This window comes from Galeopterus variegatus, unplaced genomic scaffold (genome assembly GCF_000696425.1).
Source record: "Galeopterus variegatus unplaced genomic scaffold, G_variegatus-3.0.2 Scaffold608, whole genome shotgun sequence".
Taxonomy (NCBI): domain Eukaryota; kingdom Metazoa; phylum Chordata; class Mammalia; order Dermoptera; family Cynocephalidae; genus Galeopterus; species Galeopterus variegatus.
Window position 1 is genome coordinate 55,979 of NW_007726719.1, and position 11,500 is coordinate 67,478.

Sequence of the window (11,500 nt, forward strand, 5' to 3'; positions counted from 1 at the left end):
TTCTTGCGGTATGAACCAACTTCTGTGAAGGGGACAGGAATAGCCCTTGATTCACCTTCAGTTATGAGGACATGGGAGACCAGATCATTCATATAAGGGAACAGGGCTTCCCATACCCCATCCAGCCCACTCCAGCCCTGAAGGTCCCAACTCTGAACAGCCCCAATCCTCGTCCTTGGGGGCTCTGGGGACCCGTCCTCCACCTCCGCAGACAGCAATGGAGAGCCCCACACCAAGGGCATCCCATCCTAGGGCTAGGAGGGCGGGTGTGCGCCCCTTCCCCCGCCTGACTCTTGCTCGGGTTCCCGCCCCTTCTCTGCCAGAAGCTCCTGCTGTCTCTCCTCCACTGCAGTCCCCGCCTCCCCCTCCCCCACACGCGGCCCCCCGCCGTCCTTTGGGGGAGGGGGAGGGGGTGGGACTTGTGTTGTTTTTCCAAGAGAAGGGACCAGCCGTCTTAAGGTTAATCGGGTGTTTGCGCTCAGAGAGTTTGAGGCGACAGGCCTCGGGGCCCGGGCGCTGAGGGGTGCGTCGGCCCCTGGTTGGCCCCGGGAAGGGCTGTCCCAGAGGGAGATGAAGCGCCGGCGCCGCCAGGCCAGGGCGGAGGCGGAGCTCTCCGAGGTGCTGAAGCCGCTCCACTTTCCGCCCGGCGCAGGCAAGGCCCTGCGTCCCCAGGCTCCGGCCGGTGCGCTTCCCGGAGACCTCGGACTGGCGGCTCTCCCTCTGGGGTCTCGTTCCGGGCTCCGCCCCAGGTGACCTTGGGCACCTGGCTTTCCCTCTCAGGCAGCGGCGAACTCGCTCTCCAGGCCGCGGTTGGATGAGCGGCGCGTCCCATCCTGGGGCTAGGAAAGGGTGCGCGCCCCTTCCTCTGCCTGGCGCGCGGGAGCAGGGAACCGGGAGGGCCGGGGGGCGGGTTGTCCGCGATGAGCGGACCCTCGCCTGTCTCTTCTCTCCATCGCGTTCTCAGGCCCCGACGGCGCCCTCGTCTCGGGCTGCCCGGCGGCCAACACACAGTCCTAAGGCTGGAAACTCTATGCTCCCTGCCCCGACGAAATCGTGGAGGCAGAGCCTTCCCCCCATCCGTAACCTCCTGTTAGGGTCAAACACGCGCGCCTCCGCGGTCAAGCCGGGAGCGGGGCCGCGTAGAGGTGAGGTCCCGGAGAGGCGCGAAAACACCTGGGGTCTCCGGTGCGTGGTCAGGGCAGAGGCGGGGTCGCGGCCAGACGCGGCTGCCAGCTCCCTCCCCAGCCCACGAGGGGGCGCGCGTCCCCATGGCAACGCGGATACCCCCACCCCCCGGAGGGCAGCGCCCCCTGCTAATCAGCATTGGCAACTGTGGGCGGTGCCCTCACAGTGCCGGAGCCGGAGCTGCCGGCCGGTCCGGAGAGGGGCGCGAGCCGCCGGGGTCTCCGATGCCCCGGGTGGTGACCCCCGCGCGTCGCCGCTGGGTGACCGGCCCGGGGAGGGCGGCGCGGCCCCACCACGATTGGCTGCTTCCCCGTGACATCACGCGGCTCGGGGAAAAGTGCGAGCGTGAGCGCGAGTCGGAGCCACAGCGCCGGGAGCTGCGGGCGGAGCAGGGGCCGCCCCTAGGTACCCCGTCCCCGCCCCCGGCCCACGGCCCGGCCGCCCGCCCCGCCGACCCGCGAAGCCTCCCGTCTGTCCCGCCGTCTGTCTGGCGCGAGGGGAGCGGGGCAGAGGCGGCGGGTAAGTGACTCCGCGGTGGCGCGGGGGCGGGGGTCTCGGCGGGGAGAGAAGGACGCGGGGCTCGGGACCCTCAGGCTCCCCAGAGGTGGTTCGGACGGGAACACAGTATCAGCTCTCTCTAGGGACTCGAGCGCGGGGCTGGGAGCGGCAGAGGGCCCGGGGACGGGGGACCCCGCTGGAAGAAAGGCCGGAGGTCTCCCGGAGGCTTCTCCGGGTGCGCCTCTGGGAAGGGATGGGCATTCGGGAGGTCGGGGGCGGGGGAGTGGCCGCCCACAGCCCCCACGGAGCCAGGGGCTGCCGTCGGGGGCGGGACCCCGCACTCCAGTCCTCCCACTGGCAGCCCTGCAGGGCGCTGGAGACCCGAAGAGCCTTTTTCCCGCCCGTCTCCCCTCCCTCCCTCCCAACCCCCACTCCCAGCCCCTGCGCCGCCAGCCCGCTCCGAGCCTTGGAGTCCTCCATCAGCGACCTTGAGCCCCGACGGAAAACTCCCCTGCCCGCTCCCGGCACCCCTCCCCCACTCCAGGACCCCTCCCCGCTGTTGCCCAGGCTCAGAGCCCGGGAGATCCAGCTCCAAGCATCCCCCGGCCCCGCGGCGGAAGTGTCGGGAACAATGTCGGTGCCAAGTCCCTTGCGCCCCACTCCCTCCTCTGAACTCCGGAGTCTCTTCTCCCGCCCCAGAGACGTATCCAGGGGCCACAGCCTTCACAGAGCCCCGGGTGAACGCCTAAAAACCGAGGACCTAGCCTCAAACCACCCCACAGGCTCCCGAAGTGCCCCCTTCGGTCTAGTCCCGGGAAGGGGAAGTGGCTGAGGACCTGGGCGAGCATGGTGCCCACGCCCAGAGGCTGCAGGAACTGCGTGCTACGGGCTGGGGGGAGGGGGGAGCCGGGCGCCGAGAGCCAGGCCCTGTCGGCCACGGCGGACACGTGGAGGAGCGTCCAGATGGGCCCAGGAATGAGCCCCAACCCTACCCTCGAGGCCCGATGGAGCCCGGGGCTTGAGAAGCCGGGTGTCCGCTTTGGCCGCTGGGGCCAAACGGTGCCTCTCCGGCAGGATGCAGGGCGAGCAGTGAGGAAGGGAAGAGTCTACACCCTTTTGACCCAAGCCCGGGCTGGGCTTCCCCATGGGTGTACTGCCGTTGACCTCTCCCCCAGAGACTGGGCGGCCTTTGACTATAATGCGCCACAGGGCACACCGAGATGAGACCGATGTCCCTCAAGGCCCAGTTGGGCGAGTCTCGCAGCGGCCCCTTTGCAGAACGTCAGTCCGAGGCTGGGACTCCGCTCCGCACGGTAGAGCACACAGACACCACTGGGCACCCAGCTAAGGCGGTGTCCCCAAGTCAAAGGGCCGTCACAGCCTGTAGTGTAGTCTGGCCTCGTTGTCCTGCTTGCGACCCATTCCCATCCATCCACAGGCCTGGCATGATCCGGGCGCTGATTTCTGGCCCGACCCTCTCCGCCCTCAGGCAGACAGCTGAGGTCTGGGCTGAGTCTCCTGGCAGGGGCGTTTGGAACGTGACCGGTCACCCACTCTCAGCCCTGCACTTGCCAGTGTACACAAGTTCACATTCACACCAACACCGAACCGTGTGCATCCTCCAGAACACAGCAGCCCAGGCACCCACATGCATGCACATGCACGTGTCCACATGGCGCGGCCATGCTCACGCGCTCTCCGACGCACTGGTATCCAGGCGTGGCCGTGCGCACACACACGCACATGCAGGCAGCTACGAGCGTCTACTCGCGCTCCCCCGGAATCACACACAAACAGAACTTGCTCTGACGTTCCCGCCCACACGCTCCTCGCCGGGTGCCGGGTGGAATCCGGGCGCCCTTAACTTTCCCACCCTCGAACCCCGCACGCAGCCAAGGGCAGATCCGGGGCGGCGTCAGATGGGACCAGCCGAGGGGACCCCCCACGTTCCTCCTCCCGGAGGCTCTTCCTGGGGGCTCCTCTCTGTTGGAGGTCGCATTGGAGTTGGGGGCGATGGCGAACAGCAGCCGCCCATTCTAGGTCCGGAGCCTGCACCCGGGGACCGACATTGCCATCTAGCGGCGCGCACAGCCCCGGGCGGCGGCTGCTCGACTCCCCAGATCCCCGGCGGCCCGGATTTCAGGGAAACGCGCCGGAGGCTGCGGTCAGACTGTGGGTGACCCGGAGGGGTCCAGAAAGATGGGCGGAGTAGGGGAGATTCGGAGCCGCACCCTGTCCGCAGCTGACGGCTCCCTCAAGTGGGCCGGAGCAGGGCTAAACTACCGGCCTGTCCCGGCTCAGCCTGGCCGCCAGGATCTGGGAGAAGAAAAGAGGTCTCAGCTTTTGGGAAAGCTAAGTGGGAATGGGAGGGGACCCTACCCAAGCCTCACCTGGCCAGTCCCCCAGCTGTGTGGTTTTGAGGGAGGTGGAGGTAGGGAAACAGAAGCAGGACATCGACTCTGAGCAATAGCACCTTGGAGTTGAGAAGGTGGGTCCTGGGTTCCAATCCTGCCCCCTCCTCTACATACAAATTGGGTGACTTTGGGTAAGGTAATTAACATTCTTTTTTTTTTTTTTAAAGATGACCGGTAAGGGGATCTCAACCCTTGGCTTAGTGTTGTCAGCACCACGCTCAGCTAGTGAGCCAACCAGCCATCCCTATATAGGATCCGAACCCATGGCCTTGGTGTTATCAGCACCGCACTCTCCCGAGCGAGCCACGGGCCGGCCCAATTAACATTCTCATCTGTAAGAAGATATTTATATCCGTGAGATGAGGATACTAACAGTCACTACCTTTTCGGGCTGTTGTAAGGATGGTACCAGATAATCTATATAAAAAGCTGGGAGAGACTCCTGACTCAGTTAACACTCAGTAAAACAGAGCTTTTACGTTTTCATATTTGGCACCTCCAGCCCCCATTCTTATCCCGCTGGCCTGTGTCCTGGCCCTGGGAGGCTAAAGTGAGACTTTCCTTGGGTCAGGCTTGTCACTCCTGCCCACCCTGTACCTGCCTGCATGTGCCTGGGGGATGGCAGCCCCTCCAGGCTGCGTGCTACTGTCCTCCTAGCTCAGGGGATGGCGCCTGAGCTGCTATTTCAGAGGCTCTCAGAGCTAAACGAGGCTGTCAGAGACCCTGAGAAAGGGTGGTACCTGGTTTTTGCCCTTGACTCATTGTGTGACCTTGGGGGTGGCACCATCCCCTCTCAGCCTCTCCTCCTGTGAACCAAGAATTTAGAACATGAGAACTTGAACTATCAGGCCAGTAGGCCAGGAGATCTGTGTCTGTGATGGTGGATTAGCGGGGCTGGGACCAGGCTAGGGGGTGCTACCCTGGTACTTGGCTCCAGTCTCCAGCCTCTAGTACATTTTCATGCTGGAGATCAAGTATGGGTGTGGATTTCTATAGCCGCTGTGGGGAGGGAGGGTTGTCCCAGGACAGGATCCTCTTTTGCAAATGAGAAAGAGAAGCAGGAAGTTGAGGTGGCTTATCTGTGGCCTCACAGCCAGGGCCCAGGCTGTAGGGTGAGTGCATCTTCCTCTACTGCCGCCCCTCTCTCTGTCACGCGCACAGCCGCACAGGACTGCCTAGACGACCAGGCCCCATGCGCTGCTGGGCTGGCATGGCTGGGCTGCGGCCGTGTGCGTCTGTTATGGTGTGTGTGTTGGCGGGTGTGAAGAAGGCTGGGCTGAGCGGCTGCCCTGGCACCGTGCGCTGGGCGTGGGCCTCCCTCACATGGATGGAAGAGGAAGGGGGCGGAGAGCTGAAGAGGAGCCGGGTGGGAGGGAGGAGGCTCAGGGGAGGGGCCTTGGGCTCAGCTCGGGGACCCTGATGGGTGCCAGGGGTGAGGGGTGTGAAGTGGCAAGGGAGGGCACCCTCAGGAGCTTCGACAGACCTCTTCCCTTCGGGACAATCCTCTTGCCGCTTAGGTTCCCAGTCAGGCCTGGGGACTGGCCTTGGCCCTTGGGAAGCCATGGGGGTCCTTCCTCAGCAGATGGGCCCTGTAGGCTTCTGGGTTCCTCGGGAGCTCCCTCTGCACTGCCTCCACTCCCATGCCCTGGGGCTGGAGATAAGCACTCGGAGATGAGCCTTTTCTGCCCTGTGCTCGCCTCCTCATCCCTGAGGTGCCGGCTCCAAGCCCCACCTCCTCTGCTCCTCCGGGAGCCTTCCTGGTGGGATCTGGCCCCTGTGGCTCTTTGGCCTGCCTCTGCCAGGCCCTTAGTTATGGGGCTGTTCTCCCCACCACATCCTCCACCTCACACGCACTCCCACCAGCAACATGACATCAAGGAGCTGGTGGAGGGAGGCTTGGTCGGCTTACTTAGCATCTCTGCACCTCAGTTTCCTCATCTGTGAGTAGTAAAAAAAATAACAGTATTTCCCTCATAGGTTTGTTGTGAGGATGAAATGAGTTAATACTGTAAAAACTATAGAAAGTGCCTGGCACTTGGTAGACAATAAATGTTAGCTGCGAATACATACTCTTGTATTATTGGCTTTGTCTCCAGTGCTTTCTGCAGGGATCGGAGAACAGGTTCCCTGGTAACGTTTGGTTAAGAAATGACCGAGTGGGTGAATGAATGAACGCTGACCTCTGGGACCACTCCTCTCACCCACTCCCCCAGACTCCATCCATGCTGGCTTCTGTCCATGCCTCGCACAGGCCCCCGGGCCTTTGCCCTTGCCCTTGCTGGGGAGCCGCTGGCGCATCTCTCCATGCACCTGTCTGTTATCACGCAGAGCCTCTCCTGGATGAGGACCTCTTGATCACCCGGCAAGGAGCCATCCCTGTCCTGTCTGTCTTCTGATGCACCCACTCTCCCCTCCCCCTGCCACGTTTTCTTTCTAGGGCTTTTTTGGTTGCTCACGTGTTTGTATGTCTCCCCCCATTAGACCATATGCTCCAGGAGATGGGGACAGGGTGTGTCTCTTTCACTCGTGTAACCCCAGCACCTAAAAAACAGTGTGTGGCACATAGCAGGCCCTCGATAACTGTGGAGGGAGTGAGCAACTGAGGAATGATGTCACCTTGACTCCCGTCTACCTCTGCCTGACCCCCAACCGCTCCCACAGTTCACCCCTTTGCTCTCTCCTCTCCCAGACACTGCCCGCCCATCCCCGCTGACCAGCATGGCCAACTTCACACCAGTCAACGGCAGCGCGGGCAACCAGTCCATGCGCCTGGTCACGTCCACCCATAACCGCTACGAGACAGTGGAGATGGTGTTCATCGCCACGGTGACGGGCTCGCTGAGCCTGGTGACTGTCGTGGGCAACATCCTGGTGATGCTGTCCATCAAGGTCAACAGGCAGCTGCAGACAGTCAACAACTACTTCCTGTTCAGCCTGGCGTGTGCAGATCTCATCATAGGCGCTTTCTCCATGAACCTCTACACCGTGTACATCATCAAGGGCTACTGGCCCCTGGGCGCCGTGGTCTGTGACCTGTGGCTGGCCCTGGACTACGTGGTGAGCAATGCCTCCGTCATGAACCTTCTCATTATCAGCTTTGACCGCTATTTCTGCGTCACCAAGCCCCTCACCTACCCTGCCCGGCGGACCACCAAGATGGCAGGCCTCATGATCGCTGCGGCCTGGGTCCTGTCCTTTGTGCTCTGGGCACCTGCCATTTTGTTCTGGCAGTTTGTGGTGGGCAAGCGGACAGTGCCTGACAACCAATGCTTCATCCAGTTCCTGTCCAACCCAGCAGTGACCTTCGGCACAGCCATTGCTGCCTTCTACCTGCCCGTGGTCATCATGACGGTGCTCTACATTCACATCTCCCTGGCCAGTCGCAGCCGAGTCCACAAGCACCGGCCCGAAGGCCCAAAGGAGAAGAAGGCCAAGACTTTGGCCTTCCTCAAGAGCCCCCTGATGAAGCAGAGCATCAAGAAACCCCCGCCAGGAGAAGCTGCTCGAGAGGAGCTGCGCAACGGGAAGCTGGAGGAGGCCCCTCCACCAGCCCTGCCACCACCGCCGCGCTCAGTGGCTGACAAGGACACTTCCAATGAGTCCAGCTCGGGCAGTGCCACCCAGAACACCAAGGAACGACCACCCACGGAGCTGTCGACCACAGAGGCCACCACGCCTGCCATGCCTGCCCCTCCCCTGCAGCCACGGGCCCTCAACCCAGCCTCCAAATGGTCCAAGATCCAGATTGTGACGAAGCAGACGGGCAATGAGTGTGTGACAGCCATCGAGATTGTGCCTGCCACGCCAGCTGGCATGCGTCCGGCGGCCAATGTGGCCCGCAAGTTTGCCAGCATTGCTCGCAACCAGGTGCGCAAGAAGCGGCAGATGGCAGCCCGAGAGCGCAAGGTGACACGGACCATCTTTGCCATTCTGCTGGCCTTCATTCTCACCTGGACACCCTATAATGTCATGGTCCTGGTGAACACCTTCTGCCAGAGCTGCATCCCTGACACAGTATGGTCCATCGGCTACTGGCTCTGCTATGTCAACAGCACCATCAACCCTGCCTGCTACGCTCTCTGCAATGCCACCTTCAAAAAGACCTTCCGGCACTTGCTGCTGTGCCAGTATCGGAACATTGGCACTGCCAGGTAGGCAGGCAGGGGTGCTCTAGAAGGTGCTGGTGTTGCATATGTGTGCTGGGGGACCACGAGGCTCACCTGCTGTGGGGAAGAGTTGGAGGCACTGTTCCGCACTCACATTTGCTGAAGAGGAGAGCTGAAGACTCCAAGACCCTGTGAGTCTCAGGAAGAGGCTTGGGCTGGCTTCAGAGACCAGCTCTCTGCTTGGGCTGAGGAGGCTCAGCCCTAGGAGTGTCTGAACCGGGACCACCCGGCCCATCTCTGTTGCCCCCCCTCAGGGAGCTGGGGGGCACAGGCCTGGGCAGGCACCTGCCCCACTGTGACCAACCATCAGCATAGTGAAAGGATGAACATCTGGAGAGGAGCAGAAGCCCAGGACCTTCTCGGGTGGAGCAAAGGGGCCAGTGCTTGGGAAAAGAGGCTTGGGAAGGGAGTGGAAGCGTGGGGTCCCTTATTCTGCTGTAATTGGTGCTTTCTACCCTCCTGTACCCCGCATGTAGGCTCCATCCCTCCCCACAAATCCCATTCCGGGGCAGAAACCTCCCCTCCCTGCAGCTACTCAGGCTGAGTGGGCTCTGAGGCATTGCAGCACTGTACTCACAGCAGGACAGGGTAGCTGGGAGGTCAGGGATCCACATTCAGGAACCCAGGTCCAGCCTCCTGCAGGTCCCAGGATGAGCCAAGAGAGGTCCACCTTATTGTGAAGAACCCCCTCTCCCACCCCCTGCCCCAAGGAGAGGGCTTGTCCCAGATCACAAGCCAAGTGAGGGTGGAGCTGTGGGCAGTGTTCCCATCTGCCCTCTTCGAACCTCTTCCCCGCTGCCTAGCAACCTCCATCTCTCCTTTCCCAGTGGGTAGAAACTTTCTGATTGGCAGGGGGCTGGACCTTTCACTGGTGAGGCTGAGATGGGAGTGTCAGTTCTGAGTTATCAGGTCCCCTTCCCCAGCCCCGTCCCTTGGAGGGATAAGGACTGAAAGGCTTAGGGGATTTGTTGGAGGACCTTTAGGGGGTCCTGGCAGAAATTTCGTAAGTGTTTTGCTTCTTCCATGAGCTTTGGGGAGCACTCACCACCAAGCCCCCAACCCCCTTAAACCCACCAGTCCCCACAGCCTTGTCTTTCTCCCACCTTCCCACCCCCAAATAAATTTCCACAGCAAACACCTTGGGAAGGGGCTTTTATATATTAAGAAAGAAAGATAAAAAGCTTTTATTGGGAAAAAAGTCGGTTTATTTTCTTTGTTTCGGGGGTACTGGGTGGGACTCAAATCCCTCTGGGGGAGGCTCAAGCTTCCCAGAATCCCTTGTCCCTTCCCACTTTGGGCACTTGGGGGTGGGGTGGGGAGTGAGAGGGGAGAGGCAGGGCATGATTGATAAAGCTAGCAAGTGACAAAAGGCACTGGTAGGTTACATCCTGGGCCTGTAGGGGGTGGGGGAGGCGCGGGCCAGGTTAGCATCCAGGTCCCGCTTCTAGTCCTTCCCCTTCCCTTTCTTGGCTGTAAAACAAGAAAGAAACACTGTATTAGCAGAGTTAGGGTGACCCAGTAGCTCCCGCTACACACATGCGTGGACACACACAGGCACATCAGGGAGAGAGAAAATTCTGCCCCCTGGTGACCATTATGATGCCGGACAGTCCCTATTCTCCCAACTTTTGTTACTTATTTTATTTTTTGGTGGCTGGCCCACCCAGGGATCTGAATCTGTGACCCTGGGGTTACCAGCACCATGCTCTCCCAAGTGAGCAAATCAGCCAGCCCCTGCTCCAACTTTTTTTTTTTTTTTTTTTTTTTGGTCTTTTTGTCTTTTTCCGTGTCTGGCAACGGATCGCAACCCTCAGTGTCGCCCCCGTACCGGACCGGGACCGGCAACGGGATCGCAACCCTCGGCGCTGCTCCCGCGCCTCGCTCAGCCAGTGAGCGGGAACTGGTCTGTATGTGGGATCCCAACCCTCGGGCGGGAGCGCCGCCACGCTTCCGAAGCGGCGCACTATCCAGTGCGCCACCGGGCCAGCCCCTCCAACTTTTTATTTTCACTTAGGATCAGAAAACCTTCAAGGTCCCAGTCCCAGTCCCAGTCCCAACCACAACAGCCATGAACAACAGCCTCGACCTCCTCACCCGAGGACTGGACAGATTCACCTCTGCCCTATGGGCCTCTCTGGGCTGTTGGGTGAGGAGCAAGTTAGGGCAGCAGAGTCGACTGTGGAGTCCCTCCTATGCTAGAAAGGGCAAATGCTGCCTTGCCAGAACAATTTCCCTGGATCTTAAGTCAAATGCTTCAACAGAACAGTTTGTTTGTCCCTACGTGGGCCAGAGAGGATTTAATATCTCCTGAACATCTTCTGTGGACCGCCCTCCTGTATGCACCCATCTCTAAGTTTTCTCTACAGACCGAGAAACAGGGCAGAGACGACAGAGTCACTGGCCAGAACCCAACACTTCAGGTCTAACCGGTCTCCTCACAGGTGGGGGACAGCCCCCTGCGACAACCCCACCCTTTCTCCCTTCCTGACCTTTGGCCTTGGCTTTGGTCTTGGGGCTGCACGGCTTGGTCACGCGAATGGTCTCCTGGCACTGGGCATTGTAGCGCGCCTTCTTCAGGGTGCCTTGGCGGGCTTTGGTGCCTGTGCTCCCATCACACGCCCCCCAGCTTTCGAACTTGTACTTGCAGTCGGCTGGCGGGAGAGCGGCCCCGGTCAGAGCGGGGCGACCCGCGGCTTCCTCCCTCCTCTCCTGCCCTCCGCCTGTCCCCCACCTCACCTCCAAACTCCTTCTTCCAGTTGCAGGGCACCCTGCACCGGATGCGCTGAGTCTGGGCCCCGCAGGTGCCCTCGCGGAAACCCACGCCGCAGTCCTTGCTGCTGGGGGTGCAGGGCCCCCAAGTCCACTCCGCGCACTCGCTCCCCGGGCCGCCCTTCCTCACCTTGTCTACAACGCGCGGGGGACACGGTTGAGGACGCGGGGCACGAGAGACTCCCTCGGGGACCGCCTTCCTGGGGTTCCGGGCTGGGAACCCAGGCAGCCAGCCTCGAGGTGGCGGGGCCTCACCAGCCCGCTCCCGGCCCTCCTTCAGTCACCCCCGCCCCGTCACCTTTTTTCTTGGTCCCCGCGGAGGTGAGCGCCAGCAGGGCGAGGACGGCGAGGAGGAGGAAGCCTCGGTGCTGCATCCTGCGGGGAGAGCAGGGGTCAGAGTCGCTCGCCCGTCCTCTTCCCCACCGGCGGCCGCGTGCCTGGGCCTCCCACCCGCACTCGCCCCGTTTT

General features: G+C 61.6%; 2 protein-coding genes across 2 annotated transcripts in view; one reads left to right on the forward strand and one right to left on the reverse strand.

The window, feature by feature from the left end:
- The first annotated feature begins 1,640 nt into the window (after positions 1-1,640).
- Positions 1,641-9,398, forward strand: CHRM4 (cholinergic receptor, muscarinic 4). The gene is made up of 2 exons (XM_008570489.1): positions 1,641-1,704; positions 6,787-9,398. The coding sequence occupies exon 2, from the start codon at positions 6,816-6,818 to the stop codon at positions 8,250-8,252; it is 1,437 nt and encodes a 478-aa protein (XP_008568711.1). The 5' UTR covers positions 1,641-1,704; positions 6,787-6,815; the 3' UTR covers positions 8,253-9,398.
- Positions 9,399-9,445: 47 nt separating this feature from the next.
- Positions 9,446-11,500, reverse strand: part of MDK (midkine (neurite growth-promoting factor 2)) — a 3,112-nt gene continuing 1,057 nt past the window's right edge. Inside the window, exons 2-5 of the mRNA XM_008570490.1 lie at positions 11,331-11,407; positions 11,000-11,167; positions 10,753-10,914; positions 9,446-9,733 (exon numbers count right to left, since the gene is read on the reverse strand). Coding sequence (XP_008568712.1) covers positions 9,708-9,733; positions 10,753-10,914; positions 11,000-11,167; positions 11,331-11,406 — 432 coding nt within the window. The 5' untranslated portion in view covers position 11,407 and the 3' untranslated portion in view covers positions 9,446-9,707. The remainder of the gene's footprint in view (positions 9,734-10,752; positions 10,915-10,999; positions 11,168-11,330; positions 11,408-11,500) is intronic.

Bases quoted from the DNA above. Each gene is read 5' to 3' on its own strand.
- CHRM4 (XM_008570489.1), top strand. From the start codon at position 6,816: ATGGCCAACTTCACACCAGTCAACGGCAGCGCGGGCAACCAGTCCATG.